Source organism: Euleptes europaea, chromosome 1 (genome assembly GCF_029931775.1).
Source record: "Euleptes europaea isolate rEulEur1 chromosome 1, rEulEur1.hap1, whole genome shotgun sequence".
Classification (NCBI taxonomy): Eukaryota; Metazoa; Chordata; class Lepidosauria; order Squamata; family Sphaerodactylidae; genus Euleptes; species Euleptes europaea.
Genome location: NC_079312.1, coordinates 79,796,211 through 79,821,532, shown reverse-complemented (window position 1 = coordinate 79,821,532; position 25,322 = coordinate 79,796,211). Strand labels below are relative to the sequence as shown.

The 25,322-nt window shown below is 46.1% G+C and overlaps 1 protein-coding gene across 1 annotated transcript in view; it reads left to right on the top strand.

Moving 5' to 3' along the window:
• Window positions 1-3,435: 3,435 nt before the first annotated feature.
• Window positions 3,436-25,322, top strand: part of CDHR2 (cadherin related family member 2) — a 38,598-nt gene continuing 16,711 nt past the window's right edge. The window contains exons 1-17 of the mRNA XM_056847473.1: window positions 3,436-3,482; window positions 7,802-7,960; window positions 8,814-8,882; window positions 9,431-9,570; window positions 10,821-10,874; window positions 11,353-11,442; window positions 13,281-13,370; window positions 15,269-15,394; window positions 16,321-16,464; window positions 17,614-17,689; window positions 19,874-19,980; window positions 20,073-20,303; window positions 20,585-20,746; window positions 21,427-21,594; window positions 21,856-21,917; window positions 22,045-22,288; window positions 24,856-25,095. Of these exons, the coding sequence (XP_056703451.1) occupies window positions 7,915-7,960; window positions 8,814-8,882; window positions 9,431-9,570; window positions 10,821-10,874; window positions 11,353-11,442; window positions 13,281-13,370; window positions 15,269-15,394; window positions 16,321-16,464; window positions 17,614-17,689; window positions 19,874-19,980; window positions 20,073-20,303; window positions 20,585-20,746; window positions 21,427-21,594; window positions 21,856-21,917; window positions 22,045-22,288; window positions 24,856-25,095 (2,049 nt within the window). The 5' untranslated portion in view covers window positions 3,436-3,482; window positions 7,802-7,914. The remainder of the gene's footprint in view (window positions 3,483-7,801; window positions 7,961-8,813; window positions 8,883-9,430; window positions 9,571-10,820; window positions 10,875-11,352; window positions 11,443-13,280; window positions 13,371-15,268; window positions 15,395-16,320; window positions 16,465-17,613; window positions 17,690-19,873; window positions 19,981-20,072; window positions 20,304-20,584; window positions 20,747-21,426; window positions 21,595-21,855; window positions 21,918-22,044; window positions 22,289-24,855; window positions 25,096-25,322) is intronic.

Here is a 25,322-nt window from a genome sequence, read left to right as displayed (position 1 = left end):
GGTGACACAGATGACACAGCAAGGTATAGTGTGTCTTCTGTACAGAAATGTTATGATGTTTTGAATGATTTAAGTTAGGATGCTTCTAACCAAATCTTTCTCCAAAGAATTAACCATATTTTGACAGGATTTCTGTAACCTTATATTCTGAATGAAGGTGCATTGCACTAAGGATACTTTATGAGTATATTCTGACTAAGATACTCCTTTATGGAGGCATAGAGAATGTGAATGATTACTTGCTACATAAACATGTTTAAGACTAATGATGTCTATCCTTATATGATATTTTAAGGCTTTGCAACCAAAAAGCATATATTGTATAATGTAAATAAATGTGTTTTTTATATATACTTCTACTCTTGTCCATTATTATAAATTTATTGACGTGTTCAAGAGATGTCCTAGAAGCAATAACAAGTTTCTAGGAACCATTGATTCCGGTCTAGTGGTGTCTCGCTGAATAGATAACTCCATTTCTCAGTAAATGGTACATTCTAAGAGTGTAGGCACTTAACGGCCCGAACCGCGACACCCGGTTCTCCAGATTAGTGTCCGCCACTCTTAACCATTACACCACTTGAGGAGGGCAGTGTTTGGGGAGGGGAAGGGTGTAATGTCATAGAGCCCATCTTCCAAAACAGCCATTTTCTTCAGGGGAACTGATCTCTGTCACCTGAATCTCTGTCACTCTGTCATCAATTGTAATCCCAGGAGATCTCTCTCTCTCTCTGTGTAAAGTGCCATCAAGTTGCAGCCGATTTATGGCGACCCCTTTGGGGGTTTTCAAAGCAAGAGACTAACAGAGGTGGTTTGCCAGTGCCTTCCTCTGCACAGCAACCCTGGTATTCCTTGGTGGTCTCCCATCCAAATACTAACCAGCTACTAACCTGCTTACCTTCTGAGATCTGACAAGATCAGGCTAGCCTGGGGAACCACCGAAAGGTTGGCAACACTCTGCTTGGAAGAAGGAAGCTCGTGGATTAAATGAGACCATTCACATGACACTGGTCAGTCTGAGCACTACGCATGGGCCATTTATGCATGGGAGGTTTTGCCTTGGATTTACTGCTCTCTAGATGCACATTTTCCCTATCTGAATTCTCAAAACTCTGCATAGGGGCTTATTTTTGAGTTTTGAGAATTCGGATGTGCATCTAGAGAATGGCAAATCCAAGGCAAAACCTCCTATGCATAAATGGCCATGGTGTTCCTGAGGCTTTCCCATTTAATCAAAAGAACCAATAAACCTTTTTTTCTGGTTTAAAGAGTAGCTGTGGAGGAATTTTACACAGCGGCCAACCATTTTCCCCCCAATCCAGGGGCTTTTCACATTCCCTGCAGGGGGAAATCTCCATGTAAAAGCAGCCTTAGAACCGATAGGTTAAACTTTATCTCGTTTTCAATCACAATACTTACAGTTTCATTTTGTGATGTGATCATCTCATCATGGGAAATTGGGGCACCCTTTCAACCTAGAGAACAGGAAGGTAGGAGAGACCTCACGTGCCTACATAACATTAGTAAATATGTTCTTTGGAGGCTTGTTATTCCCCCACACTTGGTTACAATGCCTCTTCTGAGGCCTTTCTGGTCCCAGAAAAGGCACTGACAGCACACACACTAGCCCAAAGAGACAGGCAGCTAGCATCATTTCCCTCCCTTCCTCTGGCCTAACCCATCTTCTGCCTGAATGGAGTCAGCACAATCCTCATTTGTTCCTGTAACTAGGTCATTTGGGTGGCTACGGCCACTCTCTTCCACAGACACACACATTGCTGAGCCCCTGTGTGGTGAATCTTCATCTTTGGCAGTTATTTCACTGTGAGGGCAAAGGCGAACACCAACAACACAGGGAAAGATGCTCCTCTGCCCTGCCTAAGCCCAGGTATCTCTGGTCTGTGTGCAGGGATCTCAATCACAAGGCCTGAGTGTGGAAGGAGCCATGAGGCAGAATCAAGCCGGGGAGCCTGGGGTAAGATGGTAGCCTTCTTTCTTTCCTGCTCTAACAGGAAGGCTGTCCCCTTGAAAGGCCTTCTCAGGTTTACAGCAGGCAGAAATTCAGGAGGAGGCCACACAGTGTAGCAATGGCCACTAGTGCTGAAGGCTTTAAAATGAGGGCTGGTCCATCAGTGATGGCTAACTGGAACCTCCATAATTACAGATAATATACCAGATAGTGGAAGGCAATGACTGGGGGAAACTCTGGCCTCTGTGATCCCGTTTGTAGGCCTTCCAGGGTATCTTCTTGGCAGCTGCTGGACTCTCTGCCATTGATCTGATCTAGCAGAGTTCTTTGGCATCTGTGCGCAGATACAACTATTAGGAATGGACGGTCTGTTGAACTTATGCCTGTCATGCAGTTGTGGAAAGGCACAGAAGCCCTAGCAGAGAAAAGAAAAAGGATGGTGACCCATTTTTGTGGTATATAAGCTCCGTCTTCCCTCAGAAATGCCACTGGACATCGCAGATGAAGATTTGAAAGGAATGGATCTCTCTCCGCATTTGCTCATGACCTGTGCCTTGGGTGTCTCAAGGTGAAGGAAAAGGGATGGGAGAGTACAAGCCTGCTTGATGAATCATAGTATCAGAGTCTATATATGACTCCTTTCTTAATGGGTTGTGCTTTTGCAGCTGACCTATAATCCAAAGAGGCCTGGGCAATAGGGCTGCCAGCTATATTGGGAAATACCTGGAGGTTTTGGTGGTGGAGCCTGAGGAGGGTGGGGTGTGGAGAGGGGAGGGACTTCAATGCCATAGAGTCCAATGGCCAAAGCAGCCATTTTCTCCAGGTGAACTGGTCTATATCAGCTGGAGATCAGCTGTAATAGCAGGAGATCTCCAGCTAGTACCTGGAGGTTGGCAACTCTACTGGGTGAGTCTCCTTTCCATATGGGAAAGGCGAGTGCACAGAAAGGTATTTTATCACATAGTCCATCCCAGGCTTAATCCTTCAGTGCAGGGCTTTAGTATGATGCTTCTTCCCCAGTGACTTCTCCTGGTAGCATTGACCATATTAATGCTGAAATGAACCCTGGATCTCAGAAACAAAACCGATACCACAACCTGTGGTGATTGATTTCTTTATGGGCAGAGGGCAGTGCCAGAAGCAATAGGATATAGCAGTTTCATATATGTAGGGGGGGGCAGGATACAAGAAGCTAGCTCGTTTGGGAAATGGGCCGTAATGTTGCCAAGCTGTCAGTCGTCATGTCAGAAATTGAGGGATATGTGGAGATTCTCTTCCAGAATCCCCAAGGAGAACTACAACACAGGGTACCTTTGGGGTTCTTGCTCTAATCTAAGGAATGAAGGAACCACTGGTGATGCGATTCAAGAAAGCTAGGCTGAGTTTCTGATCAAGTTATTTCAGTTAATGATTGATCAGCTAATTTACAATGGGAGCCAAAGTCTGAGGAGCTCAGATCCCTGTTGCCCGCCACAGAATCAAGCAGCTTTCCAAGGATTCCACATAATACCAGGTAAGGTATATCTACGTGCTGTTGGTCATCGGTCAGTTCTACGACCAATGGAGGTGGGATTACAGTTAGACCAGGCAGCTGAATAAAAAGTTGAATTAGATCCCACCTTTTCTCCTCCTCCCCACCCCGCTCTGTCTGAGACAAACTGCTTGGCAGTCACAGACTCGACCAAATCCGTCTGTGTTAACAAGATGGGGTAGCAAGAAAAGGCGGCTAGCACTAGGTGTGAAATAAAGGGATATTTAACTTCATGTACACCCATAGACATTTCAGCAAAGCTATGTACAAGCCAGTGCAATGGGGGTCTTAAGGAGGCAGCTGTACTGTGTGTTAACATCATTTACCAAAACTAGAAATGTGAAGACCTGGAAACATTCAGGGAGAAAAAAAGCCCCCCCCCCATTTTTCCAGCTGAAATATAGAAATTTGGGGGTACACACAAAAAACCTCCCATGCAATATTTTCTATTGGCCCTAGAGTTGCCAACCTCCAGATGACATTATGCATTTTGAAACCAACATGTACGTTGAATCATGTATAGTGTGGGGAGCAGGCATGAGTGTGCTGTGCCTATGTGCGATTGCTGGCTTGTGAGCATGGAGTCTACATGTTTACAAAGTGTGTGTTTGTAGGTTCCGTCCTTGTGATTCGGATGCCGCTTTTTCAGACGTTCCTGATAACGTGGAGGGAGCCTGTGCACGTACACTTCCCGTGTGTGTAGCTTCTGTGCTCACGAGCTGGTGATGGCCCGTAGGCTAGCAGAGAGGCCAGTGCGCTCACGCCCACTCCCAGTCTATGTGTGTTGATTTCAATATGCATAATGGCATCTGTATCGGGTTGTATGAGAGCGTTTCTGTTCAAATAAAACACTTAATTTTTTCACTGTAAAATTTTGGATTTCTCTTTCCAACGTTCCTTCCCCCCCCCTCCCCTTGCCTCTCAGATGGCAAAAACCAAGAGATGTATTAGAGAAGCATAGGGTACAGCAGTTTGCAGCTCTCCCTCCATCCAAATAGCGTCAAAATTTCTGGAAACTTTACAGATCCCATAAGCATCTCTCTTTGGGTCGCTATTGACCAGCCCTTGGTACTAACCCAGGAGCTCTTTGACAGACGAGTGAGATAAAGAAAATCATGAATGTCATAACATAATAGACAAAGTCACCTTTATCATCTTGTGTCAAGCTAACCCCTGCCCTTCTTTCCTAATGCCACTTAAAGACCCACGCATCATGTTTACCAACCTATTGACATGTCCTGATCCACCGTTTAAAGTTCCTGTGAAATTGACCACTACTGAACTTCCTCAAACTATGAAAAACTGAATTATTCAAGAGGGCTTTTCTATGCAGGCAATAGGGTAGCATAGTACAAAATGATTCCACAGAGTTACTTGGACAAATTGTTAGGGACTGTGGTCTATACTAGTGTGTATAATTTGCTGTAAATTGGATCCTACTATGTAATCTTGCATCATTTAATACTTCATGTTAACACTTACGTTTTGCTTCAATTTTTTTTATTTTTTTTTTAGCTTTCTGTTTGGTTTTACAACCCAAACCTTATTTCATTTAATGTCCTATCCTGATGATAGTATTCACTCACTGTGAAATCTGCCTGGAGTCCCAATGAGAAAGGCGGACTGTAAATAAAATAAATAAAATAAAATAGAATGATGGATGGGAAATATGGCTGCCTCAAGCCTATATTTTAAATGTCCTCTCTTGGTTTCAATCAGGCTCCTGAATATTTATTTAAACATTTATATGCCTGCCTTTATGCTTTGCTTGGGAAAAAAATGTGATTCAGCCCTCAGCATCTCCACGGGCAGCCCATTCCTGAAGGGGGGCACATAAGTGGCAGGCAGAGGCGGCACTGTTGTGCCATCTCCAAAGCAATTTGCTGCCAGCGCAGCAAGCTGAAAAATGAATAAAAAAGTATTTTTGGGTGAAAAACCCCATGGAACTCCCCATAGAGTTCCACAGGGCTGCGCCACAATTTAGCAGGCATATCTCGACACCTGCAAAATGGCTCCTTTCCAGCCCAAAAGGGATTAGGAAGCTGCTCCCCAGGGAACACCCCAGGTGTGCCCCCCAGGATGCCGACATGAGCACTCATGCTGGACATCTGCCACTGGGAAGGCAGTGAGGGCACAGTAGGCTCAGTTTGCTATGTGGCACCCCAGGACCGGCATTAGTCACCCTGCACCAGTGTCCAAGCCAGTTTGCACAGCTTAAGTGGCACGAATGCCAGCGTAGGGGCCGCGCCGGTTCCTGTGCGGCTCTGGGGGGCCCTTCAGGACTGCATGGTTCAAGGATCTCAGAGGGAACGACATTTCTCTGCCTGAGCCACTGGAGAACCACTTGCTAGTCAAGAGTACTCCATGGTCTGACTTTGCATAAGGCTGCTTAACCACACAGCTGAAAGTTATAGAATTAATTACCATTAAAAGTACTGATGACCACTGGGATAGGTCTTTTTTTTTAAGCGCTAGACACATTTATGTATGACAGATCTGCTGATGGGTTTTAATTAGGACACACCAAATGAAGCCAAATTCCTTTGGCTATTAGACACACTATACTTCTGAGTAGAGGATGCTGTAGGCAAATAATAGAACATGACTGGTACATCGTGCCATACCCATCTATATATCTAATAGCGACATGTGACCCTCATCTGCGGATTTCTAAATCCATGGATCAGAGCCACTTGGACGCTAAAATCCCAGGTTTGCAGAAAAATCTGAAATCTTTTTAAAAACTACATTGGGGAGTTTAAATTCTCCCCCAAAATAAAAGAGCGTTGCACTAACTGAGGGAATTGGCTCAACAGATCCTAATACTTCTGCCAAGAATCTAGCAACAGGATTGGAATCCTAGGATTAATTTCAAGGATTTCAGGGTGTGCATTTCAAGTCCCCAGCAGGGCCATACCTATCAGTGAAGCTCTGGGACCTGAAGGAATCCCAGGAACCTTCACTGAATTTTCAACTCTCGTGAATAAAAGAGTGTCTTTATCCCCTTTCCTTATAGCAATATAAAGAAATATGCAGGCAATACTCTTGTCAGTTTTCAGTCAGTAATCCTGGCTTCCACTATTCAGGCAAGTGAATGGAAAGCTAGCTGGAACTCATTTTTTTTGTTTTACTTCAGTTGTAATTTGATTTACTAAAGAGAAATGAAATACTTTTTTTAAAGCTGTTAATAAAAGCCAACGTGGTGTAGTGGTTAAAAGCAGTGGTTTGGAGCAGTGGACTTTAATCTGAAGAACCAGGTTTGATTCCCCACTCCTCCACATGAGCGGCAGACGTTAATCTGGTGAACCAGGTTGGTTTCCCCATTCCTACACATGAAGCCAGCTGGGTGACCTTGGGCTAGTCACAGCTCTTTTAGAGCTCTCTCAGCTCCACCTACCTCACAGTGTGTCTGTTGTGGGGAAGGGAAGGCGATTGTAAGCCAGTTTGATTCTCCCTTAAGTGGTAGAGAAAGTTAGCATATAAAAATCAACTCTTCTTCTTCTTCTTCTTCTTCTTCTTCTTCTTCTTCTTCTTCTTCTTCTTCTTCTTCTTCTATGATTTAATTTAGCCTTTTGATGTTTTGCATTGACTTATGATGCCAGTACATTGACCTTGCCGTCAGCATATATGACATGCTACATTTGTCATTTATTGCTACTGATAACAGGAGAAATTTGAACTATGAGGTAAACACAGACTCTCCCACTTGTTGTCACATGCAGTGATAAGACACTTTCATTGTCATAGTTCCTGGAAATGGGGTCAATATTATCTGCAGAGCCTTGTCTCTTATGCTACTTGATATAAACAAGCCTGTAAAATGCCACATATGAACAAGTACATAAGTGTGCATAATGCTCACTCGATTCCTGTCCTAATTAGCTGACAGGGAAAATTCCCAATGGGCCATTGTCCTAGATGGCCACTGGTGTTTAGGAGCAAGCGGAGCCAAGCCCCAGCAGCTTTGCCAATGCCTCAGGGATCTCTTGGCTCAGATCCCTAGTTAGAAATGACAATCAGTGTCAGTTCACCAATTGTCTCCTTCTGTACCGCTGATAGTTTGAGGGAAGAATGCAGTGGGTGAGCTAGTACTCACTGCTGGTCCCACTGAGCTGCGTGACCCTGTAGCATTGGCTTGTCTACCACAGGAGCACCTCAACTTGGCTTGCTCCAGGACCCTTTTCACTTCGTAGTCCACTCCTGCTATTAGGAATGCCTTAGTCCTATGATGGGTGCTTGCTATTAGCCTATCCTTTATTTATTTATTATTGACAGTCTGCCTTTCTCACTATGCTTTATAGGGGAAGCCTACATCCACAAGAAACTGCTCACCAAGGGTGTGGAAGCAGGTGTGTCTCCACTGACAGATCATCCTTTACCATGCTGTGTTTGCTGGTCCCTTTGGTCTAGCAGGATGGTTTGGCTCAGATGGACACTTCTCTTCATGTTCCATACTTTAGGTAAGATTTTCCAAGATGAGGGCCAACCGGTCCTCCTACTTTGCCATCTTTGAAAAAACTATAGGGCCTTCTGCCTAGACATAAGTTTCCAAGCTTGGTACCTGAGTGAGTTGACTGCTCTTGAAGACTAAGGCTGTAGTTCTGTGCACTGTAGCTAGAAACCAGTGAGGGTTACCTCTGAGTATCATGCACAGGATTTGGTTGTGGACATCCAGAATGGCTCCTGCTTTTTTCAGTAACAGGTGGTTAGATTCAAAGGAGCTGTTGTCTTCAGAATTTCAATGGAGATTACTGTAAAGTTCTGCATTTGGGTAGGAAAAACCAAATGCATAATTATAAGATGGGGGAGAGTTGTCTTGGCAGTAGTATGTGCGAAAAGGATCTAGGGGTCTTAGTAGACCATACACTGAGTATGAATCAGCAGTGCAATGTGGTAGCTTAAAAAGACAAATGCGATTTTGGGCTGTATCAACAGAAGTATAGTGTCCAGATCACGCAAAGTGATGGTATCGCTTTAATTTTCACTGGTTAGACCTCACCTACAGTATTGTGTTCAGTTTTGGGCACTACAATACGAAGAATGTAAACAAGCTGGAACATATCCAAAGGAGGGCAAAGAAGATGGTGAGTAGTCAGGAGACCAAGTCCTATGAGGAAAGGTTGAACGAGTTCGGTATGTTTAGCCTGGAAAGGAGACGACTGAGAGGTGATATGATAACTATCTTCAAGTACTTGAAGGGCTGTCATATATAGGATGGTGCAGAGTTGTTTTCAGTTGCCCCAGTAGGTCAGACTAGAACAAACGGGTTGAAATTCAATAAAAATTAACTCTAGTCAACTGTTTCCTTTGCAGCATCAGGAAACACAGCACCACAATTCGTAATGAATGCCACCTTCTCTCTGCCAGAAGACACACCTTTAGGTGAGTGAAGGAGAAAATACTGATCTGGAATGCAAGAAGCAATGGTAAATGTATTGTCTGTGAGAATCACGCTAGGGGATAGGAGATGCCCTTCTCCTCACCCCTACTCCTTGGCTAGGATGAAAAGATCAAGACACATTAATTAATCATGTCTCTACTGCTCATACCCAGGCTAGGGATGGGAATGGAAAAGGGTTCAAAGTAACTGGAAATCATTCTAGACTGGAGTGTTTTCAGTGATGCAATTAGATACATTTTGGCTCTGGACTTAATAGCCTTATGAGGGCCCTGCATTTCATTGATAATACATACTTCAAATGCAAAGCTACAGCTGGCTTTTGGGGGCTCTCTGCTGAGCCATCAGCTGAAGCCCTGGATTTCTGCCTCAATGTCCAGCCCTGACGGCACCACAAACTGGTTCTCCTCAGAACAGTGTATCCCTGCAGGGGTGATGTTAGTGGGGTTTTTTTTTTAACATGTGATGGTTATTCACAGTTGTCACTCTGGCCTAGGTAAGTTGAACTTCTGCCTCTCTTTTATCTTTTCAGGAGCTTGGCTTTTTCAGTTGATAGCTGTGGATGCTGACGGGGATGAATTGACGTACGGTATGACAGGTACAGAAGCCTACTACTTCTCCGTCAGCAGTGATTCAGGCAATGTGACACTGAAGCAAATGGTGGATTATGAGGTAAAGATGAGCAAGGGAACAACAGAACTAAATGGGATGGGTAGAACTGGCAAGGGAAAGCCTGTAGAACTTCCGTTTGAATGTTTCTCAAGGACTTTTATGGAGAGTTGCACTGATGTTGTTGCAGACCAGATAAACCATAGTGCCCCAATAACTCCTGCTCCCTTTTCTAATACTGAGATGTTCAAGAGTTTCCTTTCCCTTCCCTCCCCAGTATGAAAGCAATTGCCCGTTCTGTAACCTGCCAGCAACTCTGATTAGGGCTTGATATAACTGTGATGCTGGTGAGGTCAGACCTTCCAACAAAAAAAGTCTGCTTTGAGACCAGACAGTTGTTTCTCTGGGTTGTGAGGCATTCACATATAGCCTTTTGATCCTTCCTTTGTTCAATGTAACACTCCCTTGCAGATAGAGTCCTGCAGGAATATTGTAGATTTCTCCTATTTTCCTTTTACTGACTTCAAGCTAGATTCCTGTCTAAATGCGAATAAGGTCTTTGCTCCAATTTGAAAATCTAATCAAAGCACTTTTGATCCTGGTTCAGAATCTCATCTCCTTCAAATAGTGGAATAGTTTTGTCTTTGGAAGAAACAGCATTTTGTATGATTTCAGTGAGTTCCCTTTGATTTCAGTGACAGTTGCAAGGTAGACAGATTTGTTTTGTTTTTAACCTGAGGGCAGACCTACACCTGAGGAATCATTTTCTTCTCCTTCTTCTCCTTCTTCTCCTTCTTCTTCTTCTTCTTCAGAATGTAGTTGCTAGGATTGTAATTTAAAAGGGGAGGCTATTAGAGAGGGGTATTTCATCCTTATAAAAAAAGGTAAAGGTCCCCTGTGCAAGCACTGGGTCATTCCTGACCGATGGGGTGACGTCACATCCCGATGTTTCCAAGGCAGACTTTGTTTACGGGGTGGTTTGCCAGTGCCTTCCCCAGTCACCTTCCCTTTACCCTTAGCAAGCTGGGTACTCATTTGACCAACCTCGGAAGGATGGAAGGCTGAGTCAACCTTGAGCCAACTACCTGAAACCAACTTCTGTTGGGATCGAACTCAGGTCGTGAGCAGAGCTTTTGACTGCAGTACTGCAGCTTACCACTCTGCACCATGGGGCTCTATTATATCCTTATCCTTATACTTGAGGAGAAAAGAGGCATTCCAGAGGAACCTGAATTTAGAGAAGAGGCATATGGGTAGGATAGTACTGACATGGCTCATTATCAAAGCGCTTGTACTCTGTGTTTCCCTTCTAGAAAACAAAGTTGATAAGGGTTGAGGCTACTGTAGATGACCACCACAATACTCAGGTAAGTGAGGAAACTTGTTGGGGGAAGATGATGCCGGTGACATATTGGGACAAATGAGATCCATCAAGACAGCTGTTCCAACTCTCAGATTGTCAGAAGCAGCAACTATTGGTCCAAGCCAAGAATGACTAAATCACCCTCAGTAAATCCACTGGTGGTGGCTGCTAAGATCTAAGGCTTTTATGAATTCAAGACAGGCCAGTATAATAATGTTAAGTATGACAAGGCTTCTGTAACTTTAATGATTGTGTAGAAGAGGGAACTTTGGCTGATTCAACTTTTCTCATCCATTCATGATCAGCTGTACTTTTTGGCATTTCCTTTTTCACACAACTGTTAAAGGTGTATGCATCCTTTCTTCCTTTACATCTAGTCACCATATTCCTGTGTTTCAGGCATTCTCCTATTTAGGTATAGATCTCTGGCGAGCTGAAGTCTCTCTATCTAGTCTCCTAAATCTCTTTTCTCTCCTCAACAGGTCTTAAAAAGACTCACTATCATGGTAAAAGACCGGAATGACAACTTGCCAATATTTATAAATGAACCCTACATGACAGATGTCCTTGAGGTACCTGTGCATAAGATTTCATGTCCAGGCTAACACTGCAACTTCTCTGTCTCGCATTGTGATGTTTTAATTCCTCTCCCTAATCACTAGGGTTGCCAACCTCCAGGTACTAGCTGGAGATCTCCTGCTAGTACAACTGATCTCCAGCTAATAGAGATCAGTTCACCCGGAGAAAATTGCCGCTTTTGCAATTGGATTCTAAGGCATTGAAATTCCTCCCCTCCCCAAACCCCGTCCTCCTCAAGCTCTGCCCCAAAAATCTCCAGGTATTTCCCAACCTGGAGCAGGCAACCCTAATAATCATATACCCCAAAATTTAACACTCAACCCCCCTAAATTTTGGGGGGTTGAGTGCAAAAACAGCCACAGCAATGTGGCACTTCCGGAAGTAAAACCAGAAGTGCCATCAAGGCATGCTTGCACTTGCGCGCACATGCAATCACACCTCCAGAGCAACTGGGTGGATTTGCCCACCAATACCACCCATCTGGCAACCCTAGGGTGGACCCTGTGGAGGGCAGGGCTTGGGGAGGAGAGGGACATCAGTGGTGTATTATGCCATAGAGTCCACCTTCCAAAGTGGCCATTTTCTCCAGGTGAACTGATTTCTATCACCTGGAGATCAGTTGTAATAGCAGAAGATCTCCAGGCACCACCTGGAGGCTGGCAACCCTAGGAACTGAGCAGAGTTTTCCCAGGAAGAGGCTGCCGGGGTGAGAGAAGGATGGGAAGCTGAAGACAGGGGGCAGGTAAAGGTAGGTTGGCTGGTGGGTGGAAAGGAGAGAAGGCAGCAGGAAAGGGGGGCAGATTATGGGGCCTTTCAGGGAACTGCCTCTCCCTATATGTCCCCCCCCCAAGAATGCTTCATTCTTCTTCATGTGGTTTACTGGTTGTGCCCCGGCCCAGGTGGCTCCACAGTCCTCAATGAGGGCAAGAACTTATAATAGCTCATATTATTTATCCCATCTTACTGGCCTCCCCTCCCCTTCCTTCCCTTGAATGGGAACTACACATTATGAAGGCCTGTCACCTGTGCGGTCCCTACAGTTTTCTTTTAGTCTTGATGAGCCATCACGTTAGGTTTTAGAATTTTATTGTTGGTTTTATTTTGGATCTATATTGGTGTTGTTTTTTAAATGATGTTACCGACCCTGAGCCAGCTCCCTGGGGAGGGTGGGTTATAAATCTAAAAAAATAAATAAAATAAATAAACTTTTTTTGTTAGCGGCCCCTGCCTGGTGGAACTCTCTGCCAGATGACATCCCTTGCATCCATGGTTGATCCCTCTCTGAGTCATGATTAGTGCTCTAATGCAGGGGTCCCCGACCTTATTGATCCTGTAGCCAGTATTGGAATTTTAGAATGGGTAGTGGGCAGGACCATAAAATGGCTGCCTTGGGGGCTGGGGCCAAGTTCAAAATGTTTGGGAAGTTCCAAACCAAGCATCCTTTCATGATGGAGACAGCTGTTACTCAGTGGGTTCTACCTGTAGACCCAACAGTGACGTCTTCTGAGTCCCCTCATAATCCTCTGAGGTGGAAAGCCTTTTTGTTGAGTGGGAGGGCACCAGGAAACACATTGGTGGGTACCATGCACCCACACACACCACAGTGGGGATCACTGCTCTACTGCCTGCATGGAATCTGCTAAATTAGTACTCTGTTTGAGTGGGCTGAGAGGCACGAGTGAAGTACTCCAATTTTGCTAATAATACTACGTGGACCACTGAAGACCTCTGGTCAGGATGAAGTGGGAATCAGTTAGTTACTGAAGCATTCTGGGTGGTGTTCCTTTTTCAAGCCTTTTCAAAACTCGGTGATCCATTCTCTGTCTTTCAGAATACACCAGTTGGCTCCTCAATCTATAGAGTTTTGGCTAAAGATGAAGATACAGGAAGTGCTGGACAGGTGTCATATGCCATTGAAGAAGTAAGCACTATAGTGTGAGGGTTTCCCAGAGATGTAATCTGCTTTACACAAAGTAAAGAGGCTCAGTCCTATCTAGTCTAACTAATTGTACTTCTCTGTGGTCTAAAAAAAAAAGTTATTTCCCAGTCCTTCTGCATGGAGATGCTAGGGGCTGAAACTGGAACCCAGTGAATACAAAATGTTCACTCTGTCACCGAGCTGTGGCGCTAATAAGTCCTGGAAAGGGAGAAGATTCATTTCTCGCTTTTGGTCTCTTAAGCACAGAGATCTCCTAAGCTGTAGCCAAATAAATATCTGGACAAATGCCTCTTAAGCTCTCGGGGAAGACAGCAAAGCCAGCCCTATCATTAGGCAGGGTGAGGTGGCCCATTTCAGGATAGCCAATGTTAAGACGCCATTAAATGGCAGCAAATTGCCAATGATTTGGTTTCCATCATTTGGGTTTGCTACCTCAGACTGAAACATCTTATGCTGAGAGTATTCCCCCCCATCATCTGATTTATGGCAGCCTTTCACATTTTCAGGCATGGACTGATCTTTTAATTTATCCAGACATCTCCTGGTAGGCTGCTGTTCTGGAACATGGCAGACACCACTATGGCTGCAGCAACATCCTTGAGAATGCCACCATTGGCCTGGTCCTCTTTCAGGGGGCCGGGGCCTCTTCAGGGGAGGGACTGTGGCTCAGTGGCAGAGACTCTGCTTTGCATGCAGAAGGTCCCAGGTTTAATCCACGGCATCTCCAGTTAAAGGGACTAGGCAAGTAGGAGATGTGAAAGACCTCTGCCTGAGACCCTGGAGAGCCGCTGCCAGTCTGAGTAGACAATAGGGCTGTCAATTCGGTTCGGTCCGAACAGAAAATCAACCGAATTCTCCTCGATTCGGCGCTTTTCTGTTCGGACAGATCCGAACTCAAAACTGGCGGGCAACCGGGGGGACCGAATTCAGCGAGTTCGGGAGTTCGCGAATAAATCCGGCAAGTTCGGCCGTCAGTAAGCAGGCGCGGGGTGCCCTTTAAACTGATCTGCGCCTCCCGGCTGGGAGGCACAAATCAGTTTAAAGGGCAGCCCGCCCCCCTTCAGGGGAGCCGGCTGAAGAGGCGCGGGGTGCCCTTTAAACTGATCTGTGCCTCCCGGCCGGGAGGCACAGATCAGTTTAAAGGGCAGCCCGCCCCCCTTCAGGGGAGCCGGCTGAAGAGGCGCGGGCTGCCCTTTAAACTGATCTGTGCCTCCCGGCCGGGAGGCTCAGATCAGTTTAAAGGGCCCCCGCGCGCCTTCAGGGAATCCCTCTGAAGGCGCGCGGGGGCCGAATTTTCCCCCGAACTCCGGATCCCCCCGAATTTCCGGGGATCCGAAGCGGGGGAGTTCGGACTTCGGCACGGCCCGAATAAAAACGGGCCGAATTTTGCCGAATCCGAACTGTACTGAATTTTTTTTTTTTGACAGCCCTAGTAGACAATACTGACTTGCTGGACCAAGGGTCTGATTCAGTATAAGGCAGCTTCATGAGTCATGAGTCTTCAGTACATGTGCTGGGGGCTGCTTGTGGTTGCTGCTGGGCTGGGGCAACCCTCCTCTGTCTGTGCCCTCCATAACTGACTGTTTCGTAAAGCGGGAGGAGGAAGAGGTGGTCAGTACAGAGTTGGAGCCTGAGTTTTCCAGAAGTGTCAGGTAACATAGTTCAGTGGTTGGGGCAGAGGGAGGGTGGACCAGAACCTGATCTGGACCACATGGACCATTCTGGTGCATTTCCGCCCCTGGGGCAGTTTCAGCTTTGCATTCCACTCCTGTGCATGCTTTTGCTATGAAGGCATTCTTGGGAGAATGTTCACATTGGCTTGGGGAGGGGGGGAGTTTTGGTTCCGACAGTCTTGTATTTTCTTTGTGTGCTATCCCCAGGTCCTTCCAAACAATGAGGCCAATTACCAGCTCTTCTACATCATGTTCAATGGCACTGTGGTGTTGAATGGCACACTGAGTTACAATAACAAGAGCACTTTCTACAGAATCAAGATCAGAGCCAGGGTAAGGAGAGGCCAATAAAACACATGGAAGGCAAATATTGAAAGGGAGGGAAGGGAAGGGAAACTCTCTCCATGGAATATTTATGATAAATAAAGGGTGGCCAGATACTGTAGGAGGGGCAGCTGTTTGCACTGAGCCGACCTTCATTTACATTGATTGATCAGAGTAGCTTTTCAGGCAGTGAGGCTTACACTGAGAATCACCATGCCAACATCAATATCTGCCTTTATCGACACCCCTGCCTTTGGGTCTCTCTCATTTGCTGAAATTTTTCAGGTCTTTGTATTCGAGGGCAAAAAATTACTAATAAGCCTTACACTGTAAAGTGGCCTAATGTGCAGGCCCCGCCCTGGGTGGCCAGGCTAGCCTGATCTCACCAAATCTCAGAAGCTAAGTGGGGTTAGCCCTGGTTAGTACTTGGATGGGAGACTACCAAGGAGGCCCAGGGTTATGATTAGGGTTGCCAGCTCCAGGTTGGGAAATACCTGGAGATTTTGGGGGTGGAGCCTGAGGGGAGGGACTTGGAGAGGGGTTTGGAGAGGGGAGGGACTTCAATGCTATAGAGTCCAATTGCCAAAGTGGCCATTTTCTCCAGGGGAACTGATCTCTGTCACCTGGAGAACAGTTGTAATAGCGGGAGATCTCCAGCCACCATCTGGAGGTTTGCCACTCTAGTTATGATGCAGAAACAGGCAATGGCAAACTACCTCTGAATGTCTCTTGCCTAGAAAACCCTACGGGGTCATCATAAGTTTGCTGTGACTTGACAGCACTTTACACATGTACACACATACACACACACAACGTGCAGGAGATGTTCCATGAGGAAGGCTCAGTGTGTGATCCTGGGGGAAAAGAAATGTTCCTGGGTAGGCAGAGAGAAGGCAGTGACCAACTCAAGTTATTGTTGTCTTTCTATTCTCCAGGATGGCGGGGGACTGTGGGATGGTGTGACTGTCCATCACAGTAACACAGCCTACCTGTCTGTTACTGTTGTTGATGTGGCTGACCTGGATCCTCAGTTCCTGGGAGAGCCATACGTAGGCTCCATACCAGAGAATTCCCCCCTGGTGAGTCGCATCCGTTCAGCTCTTTTAGTCCTAGCCTTCAAGTGCCTAAATTCTGTAGCTTCTGGCACGGCTGCTTTTGATATGGAAAAGTTGTAATATCTGAGGGAGGAGCTGGCTTTTGGACAGATGGCTCCTTGATGTGTGTGCTTCCATACCAGTATGAATCATGAACTTGTAGACTGACCCCAGTCACTTCAAGGGGAAACTGCCAATGACATCCCACGTTGAAATCAATATGTGTAGAGGAGGAACAGGAATGAGTGCACTATCCCAGCCACCTGGCTGAGCTGCCATTGCTGGAATGTGAGCACAGTATTTACATGCTTGCAAAGTACATATTCTTAGGCTCCATCCCCATGATTGGGAATGTCCAGGGTATCCTGATCAACAGGACGGAGTCCAGAGTTAAGCATTCCTGATCAGCTGGATTGAGCCATGCATATAGACGCTGTGCTTTTGTCCTGTTGCTTGCCTATGTTTATTTATTGGGCAGGGCCAACGGGCTCACTCCTGCTTCAGTTTGGGTGGAGGGGATTTCAGTGCACAGATGTTGTCTGAAGAGGGTTTTTGTTGGCAAGGCAGCAGTTCATAGCAAGGCTGGCTACTGAGCAAGAAAGGTGTGTGATGCCATCCATGTAGTACCTGCCAGCCCCATCTTGCCGTGGCCTGACCTGCCTCGGTTAGCCAACTGTGTGAAGGGTAAGCCATGCTGCCCACAGTGGCTTTGTCTGAGAAGAGCTGGGAGCACACACCATCACCTCATTGGCTCTGAGCTGAGTGGTGACCTTTTACCCTCTTGTCTGATTTATTTGCTTGCTAAACCCATTGGGACTTGGGGAAAGGCCCAAGAAATTAAACGCTTTGTCTTGCCCTTGGCACAATTTTTCCCTGGGCAATGCATGCCGGGTAGAGAGGAAAGCTGCCAAGTTGAGCCAGCCGTTGCAGCTATGCTTTTAACAGCAGGTCGACACATAGAAATTAGCAGGTGATCAGCTTTGGATCTATGCCATGGAAAGTTTCACCTCCTAATTCCTATATATCAATCCATTGTCAAATGCACATCTACAAGCACTGCTTGAAAAATTAGATGAAGTGATGTTATTTCCATGTGAAGTAGGCTTTGCTTAAACTGAGGCTTATTCATTCCAGGGAACCCCAGTGTTGACTGTGATGGCAATTGACAGAGACAAGGAAGTGAACGATATCATCTATTATAACATTGCTGGTGAGTGGCAGAAGGGTGGGGGTGAGCCTGAGAGGTGTAAACAGGCCTTTGAGTTTATAATTTGCCAAAGGGTCAAAATTGTTGTGGTTTATACCATTTAGGGATGGGGGTTTGACAAACAGGACTGTGAACTAAACCTCTCTATATAGTATGTATTATCTGTTTGCTGTATGTATTATCCTAATCTCATTAGTTTGTTTTTATACTTACATAGTACAATTTTTTGCATTGCTTAACATATCATGTCTAATACTCAAACCTCTGCCAAAGTACCCCTGTTCTCTTCTGGCACTTACTGGACCAGTGGGAGAAAAATGGGGGGTGGGGAGGTGTCTGGCAATGTCACAACATCATTCCCAGCTGCATAACTAGAAGTGATGTCACTGTGTCACAAGATGCTCTAGCATTTCCCTAAAACACTATGATAAAACCATAGAGTTTCAGGGAAATGCTAGAGCATTCCACAACACTGTTCCGGTTATGCTGCCAGAAATGGTGTTGCTATGTCTTGGGGCACAGTTCGGGTAAGTCCATGCCCCCACCCCAGTCTCCTAGTGATTCCTGGCTGAGGGACTGCAACCCTAATTTATACTTTGTTTCAGTCTACTCTAATCCTGGTCTTATTACCTTGGTTATGAGATTTCTCATCCTATTGATTGCATTGACTCATACTGTGTCATCTGCAAGTCTGAGTGAAAAAGGCAGACTATAAATAAAGTGAGAATAATAACTGGGAATCGAAATGTCAAGAAAGGGAGGGGCTGAAACTGGAAGTCAGGGTAGCGAACCAAGAAGGGGTTGTGCATCAGTATTGGTCCTGCCTCTTTCCCAGAGAGTCCGTCATGCTCTCTTCACTGATCAGCCACAATGAGTTACCCGTGCAGCCATCCCTAGTAACAGTGCAGTGGGTGTCTCGAGCTGTATCAGCATGAACAGTGGTAGCCCGGCCTCTCCTACCCTTCAGGTGGCCCCTGCCCTGCTGCATAAAGCCTGGGGCGGTTAAATGAGAAGGAGCACCTCCTTACTAGATCCTGCATTGCAGCTTTGCTTGTGGAGAACATTTTATTAAGCCGTGCCTTCTCCCAAGAGCACTGTGGGGGAATGCCATTTGCTTGTTTGAACATGGAGTCCACCCCAACTCTCCAGAGCGTCCCATCTCTGGCCTGCCGCTATGGCCCTGCTTCTTTTGCCAAAAGACATCATGCTGTTTTCTTCCTTTGCTAGATAACAACTCTTCCCTTTGCTTTTTGCTGTGACAAGCTGTAGGTGTCTTCAGAAATGGGTTGTGGCCATAGTCCTTGCTATGCTAGGCAGCTAGCCTTTACAATCTCTCCTTGCATTCCCCCCTCCCCTCCATGAAAACATGAACGTATCCATTTCCTGCTATCTGAAGGAAAACCCCATCCAACTGATACATCCTTTGCCTTTCAGTGTGTAGGGTTGCCAACCTCCAGGTACTAAGCTGGACAAGAAACAGTACTCAACTCTATATGCAAAAATATCAAATGTGTATTACAATACAGTGAATATAACAGTGAAGTGCTAACAAAAACTTATAAACTTATGTTTCATGTTTATTTTTGTTTAGGTTGTTTATAAGTTTTTGTTAGCACTTCACTGTTATATTCAATGCATTGTAATACACATTTGATATTTTTGCATATAGAGTTGAGTACTGTTTCTTCTCCAGCTTAGTACCGTACAGTACAGGTGATTTTTTGTACTAAACCTCCAGGTACTAGCTGGAGATCTCCTGCTATTGCAGCTGATCTCCAGCTGATAGAGATCAGTTTGCCTGGAGAAAATGGCCGCTTTGGCCATTGGACTCTATGGCTAGGGTTGCCAGGTCCCTCTTTGCCACCGGTGGGAGGTTTTTGGGGCGGAGGCTGAGGAGGGCGGGGTTTGGGGAAGGAAGGGACTTCAATGCCACAGAGTCCAATTGCCAAAGCGGCCATTTTTCTCCGGGTGATCTGATCTCTATCGGCTGGAGATCAGTTGAATTAGCAGGAGATCTCCTGCTACTACCTGGCAGTTGGCAACCCTATCTATGGCATTGAAGTCCCTCCCCTCCCCAAACCCCGCCCTCCTCAGGCTCCGCCCAAATAACCTCCCACTGGTGGCAAAGAGGGACCTGGCAACCCTACCAGTGTGACTGGCTATTTTATCCCCCTTCCTCTCTGTTAGGCACCACTAGCATGTTTACAATCAACCGTACCACTGGGGTTATCGCTGTGAGTGGCAATCTAGACCGAGAAGGCGTTCCAGGTGAAGAGGTGCAGCTCCAAGTTGTGGTGAGCAACAGGAGGAGCTCTAAGAAGGGGGATTGGATTTTCCTTTCCCTCTCCCCCAAGCCTCAGTTTGTCTATCTTGCTTTAACTCACAGGCTCGAGAAAAAGATTTGAACATTTACCAGCAGGTGGCACAGGTGAACACCACAGTGATTATCCAGGTCACTGATCTCAACGACAACACCCCTCAGTTCTATTCGTGTGACTATCCTGACTGCAACTTCACAGACTCCCCAGCGAGTAACTTTTCTGGTCAGATAGAGGAGCACGCTTCCCCAAGGACACCTGTGACCAGCCTGAACATTGTGGCCTATGACCCTGACAAGGTGAGCATGTGAGGAGAGGTCTCAGGATTTTGTGTGGGTGAGATTAAAATTGTTATACGGTTGTTGTTTTTTTGAATCCTTGAGAAGCAAACTTTTGCCTGGTTTTTTTTGTAAACCACTTTCAACAAGTGGAATGACTGTACATCTCTAAAAATAAACAAATGAGAAAATAAACAGAAGAACATGAAAACTATAGATTTGGAACAAGAGTTATGTTGATGCACACACAGAGTGTTGAAAACTTCAAGTTTCTGAGTATCCTGCCTTTTTTTTCTGAACAGGGTTCCAATGGCACTTTTCAGTTGTCCTTGCTTGGTCCAGATGCATTTGCCTTCTCAGTGACCCCCGATAAGATTGTGAATGTAGGCACGGTACAGGTGCTAGTGAGCAATTCAAGTTTTTTGGACTATGAAACGATACCTACTCATTCTGTGACCATGGAGGTAAGAGGTGCAAAAACCTATACTTGTTTTCTTGCCTCGCAGCCATGAATTGGGATTGAGACTTAGCTGCCAAGACGAAGTTGCACCATCTTTTCCTGTTATCTGCTGAAATCCTCTAGGCAAACTGAATATAGGAGATGAAGATATATAGGCAACATAAACGGGGACCATGTTCGTCCTGATGAGGACATGCTCAAAGATCAATGCTATCAATTGACGTGGTTACCGTTAAGGGAGCACCTTCTTGTGGAATTAATGCATCTCCATTACCACTGTACTGGCTGCCAAGCAGATGAAGCTGCTATGCCCTCTGCCACTCCAGAAAGGAAGCACTGGCAGCTTGGGAGATAAGCATCTAGTTCAAGGGTGTCGAACTCAATTGTTACAAGGGCCAGGTATGACATAATGTCACTTGGTCGGGCCAGGCCATGCCTCACCAGCCCAGATCAAAAGTGTGTGTGTGTGTCTTCCTCGGCTGGCTCGTGGGTTGGATAAGAGCTCTCAAGGGGCCGGATCCGACCTGCAGGCCTTATGTTTGATCTAGCTGGTTGATCCTGCTCTGTCCTTTCCCAGCACCCCATTAGTGAGCTTCTTTCTGCAGGGGGTTTTGCTCTGATGAGGATGTGACCAAGGACAGGGGTTTGGAGTGAGGTTGATGTGGCTCCTTCTAATCTTGGCAGATTGTCGCAAATGACACCAGGAGGACAAACGATTGCTGCTCCTTTGCTACAGTGACCATCCGTCTTCTTGACATCAACGACCACAGACCCGAGTTCAATCAGAGCGAGTACAAGCTTCACGTGCTAGAGTACAGCCCGCCTGGTACCATTGTCTCTTCTGGCATCAAAGTAAGAGAGCTGCACTGCTGCCTTGGGCCCAGGCTGGGAAGGGCAAGGATCAAGGATGGTGGGATAAGTGAAAACTGTGGTCTCTGAAATGGACAGAGGCTTTATGGTCAGGTTCATAGACCTCCTCAAAACCCCTAACACAAAAACCATCCGTCCTCACAGTAGCCATCCATGGGGATTAATGGTGAAGTGTGTGAATCATCATCATCATCATCATCATCATCATCATCATCATCTGTTGATGCTTTCTGTTTTTTGCAGGCCACTGACCCAGACAGTGGAATTTATGGAGAGATCACCTACCATCTGCTGCCTGACAGCATGTATGTACCCATGACAGCCATAGCAGTGGGGAGGAGTGAGAGAAGTCTGTGGTGTAGACCCTTCTTTTGCTTGGAGGGAACTGTTGTACATCAAGCCTAAAGGGTTTTCTTTTTGTTTGTCCTGCAGACGGACCACTTTTATAGTGAACGCAACAACTGGTACAGTGCTGGTGGCAAACGGCAGTAAGCTGGATTGGGGAACTAGATCTATTTATTATGCCACGTTACAGGCAGTAGATGGGGATGGCTTGTCTGGTTCCACTCAGCTGGTGATCTCAGTGGTTGACATCAACAACAACCCTCCCATTGTGATAGGCTCTTATAATGTCTTCATCGCTGAAGGCCAGGACACAGTCAATGTCCAGATCCAGGTAAGGCTAGAACACCAGCTTTCTTCCTTGTGCCTGTGCACTTGCCCATTCTGTTCTCCTGGGCCCTTTTAAGGAGTAACTAGAGGACAGTTTACTGATAAGACAAGCAATTGCCCATAGCACCTATACATCAACGCTTATGCTTGGGCTGTCCGGGACTCCTTTCCATCAAGAATTGTCTGCCAACTTCATTCCAAACCCACATCAGTAGGCAGGGCCAACTGCAATATTGGATTAAGGTTGATGCTTCTCGATTTGTGGTGTGTTAACTATTAATCACACGTTAGTGTGCACTCCACAGATCAGTAGGAGTGCTGCACAAGGGTAGAATATCCTGTCTGGGGCAGAGTTTGACTTAAGAACCACAACTGCCAGGTCTCTTTTGTTTATGTTTTAAATGAAATAAATAAATGGGAACCAGGAAGAGGATCTAGGGCCCGATAAGTGGCTTCAGTGCAGGGAGAGAGATACACGGAAAGGCGTAGATCCTTGTACATTTCCATGGTCGTACCACTGAATGCATACCATTAGCTGGCTCTTGCTCCTACTGCCCACATGATGGAGGTTTCCTTGCCCTGCTCTGTATAATAAAGGAACCAGCCCCCAACCATATAAGCAAGAGACCTCACAGTAGGGATGTGAAATACCATTTCTATTAATAGGTTCTAGGTTTATTATTAGGGTTTTGCAAAGCACTTTGTGGTTTTTGCTTTTCAAGGAACGTCAAGGCTGGTATGTTTGTTTGTCCCAGAGGTATGTGTATGCATTGGAATCCTTGCACTGTTGTGTCTGGAGAACATAGTGTCCTCACATTCAGGGATGTTATCCACAGTGACTCCTCCGGCTCAGTTACCTATCTGCAGCTGTAATCATTGCCACTAGCCAGTGTAGTTCAGGGGTCTGAGCCTTAGGACTGGGGAGACCCAGGTTCAAACCCCCCCCCCCCAACCATGAAGTTGACTAGGGTCATTCATGCATGGGAGTTTCACCTGATGTTCGTTACTCGCTGGACCCTCACTTTCCTGTTAGGAATCTATGCACCAGCAGTCTCCAAGCTCAAATCAAGTCCCTGCCCCTTGAAATGCTGCTTTGTAATTTGCTTACTTTGTAGAGCTTATTGTGAGAGAAAATTCCCTTCCCCCAAAACCCAATTGCTGCATAAAAGAACATTTTAAGAACAAAAAACAAAAAATGGAGCAATCTGAAAGTGGGGAGGAGAGAAATCCAAGCCTCAGTTTTAAAAAGCCTGCTCAGAAAGAGCTCCGAGGAAGCAGGAAGCATCTGAATCTTTTCACACTGCTTTGTAATTGGCTGTAAGAGAAACCAAGCTTCTATGTCTTGCACTTTGCCTTATGCAGGGGACTTCACCCGGCCTGAGCTCAGGGGAGAGGGAAGACTCAAGCTAACAGAGGAACGGGAAGTCCCGGGTTTTTGTGAGAGCTGGCAGCAAGGTTTTTTAATGGGTAGAAAACTCAAGCATAACTCCAAGGAACAACCGAGACGCAGGGGGGCAAACGTGAGCAAAAGTACCCATGCCTAAGTGACCTAGGTCATTTTCCTTGGGCCTGTCGTGCTCTTTCAAGCTAACATAACTCACAGGGCTGTTATGAAGGGAAAATGGAAGATGGGAGAACCATGTATACCACACTGAGCTCTTTAGAGGAAGGGTGAGGGGGAATGGCTGCTAGGTGACCCTCTCCTAAGAACTGTCAAGTGAGCTTGCATTTCCTCCCCACCCCTTGTAGAAGCCCCTATATATTTTTTGATATAGCCCTAACTTTTCTCTCTAATAAACTGTGTTATGTGGGAATGGGATTTGTTGGGCACTTGAGCAAGGCTTTCAAAGGGGTGGGGGAAGATTCTGGTGCCACATGTACTGAAGCTGCTGAAAAGCCCCACGCAGGACCTGCTGTGTTAGCTCTGCCACACTTACGGAATTCACCGGCGCTCATTTCAGCAGCTGTCGAATTGCATTTCCCAAATAAATGACTCCAAGGGAAGAGTAGAGGCATCGGCCTCCTTGCTTCTTATGCTGCTTTTGCCTGCCTGGGGAGGAACAGAAGCATCTCTTGTGAAAGAGAATTTATGACCCCTCTGTGAGACTGAGTGGATGTATAGAACTGTGTGAGAGGCATTGTGTGGAAGTGTGTGTATTTGTAAAAGAGAGAACATGTCTTTTTGGTGTACCCATTTTGAGAGATCTTGTGGCTGCTGCAGAGGACTACCACCTTATCAGGCAAATAGGGGTTACATGCCCTGATCTAGGGTTGCCAGGTCCCTCTTCACCACCGGTGGGAGGTTTTTGGGGCAGAGCCTGAGGAGGGCGGAGTTTGGGGAGGGACTTCAATGCCATAGAGTCCAATTGCAAAAGCTGCCATTTTCTCCAGGGGAACTGATCTCTATCGGCTGGAGATCAGCTGTAATAGCAGGAGATTGCCAGCTAGTACCTGGAGGTTGGCAACTTTACCCCAATCTCAGCTTAAATCTCAATAACTATAGGCTGGTTGAAGTGAGAAGAACTATATTCCTTTTTACTTTATTTTGCTAACTCCAGTTTCTATTCCCAGGCCACTGACAATGATGATCCAATGACCAACAATAGCCTCTTGCGCTTTGAGATTGTGCCTGGTATCTTCAGCAGCAATTTCACAATCGACCCGAACACAGGGGTGTTGAGCAGCAGAGGGCCCCTGGACCGCGAGGCAATCCCTGAGGAGCTTGCAGGCAACGTGGTGGTGACAGTGCTTGTGCATGACTTGGGTATCCCACAGCTGAACACCACAGTCAACGTCACCATCATTGTGGAGGTAATTATGTTCCCTGCTAGAAGTCTGAATGCGAAAGGGATACTTGGAAAAGGTGGCTAGGACAAATGCATAGAAACAGCCAGTCCTGCTTAAATACAGTGATCCCATTTTCAGCCCGTGTGTGCGCATGCGCACAACACGTGCATCCACACTCAGACCTGAACATGGACACTCAGGTAGCCATGCTGTGGGGCTTTTAATATCTGTGCTACTGCTGCGTGTCTGTA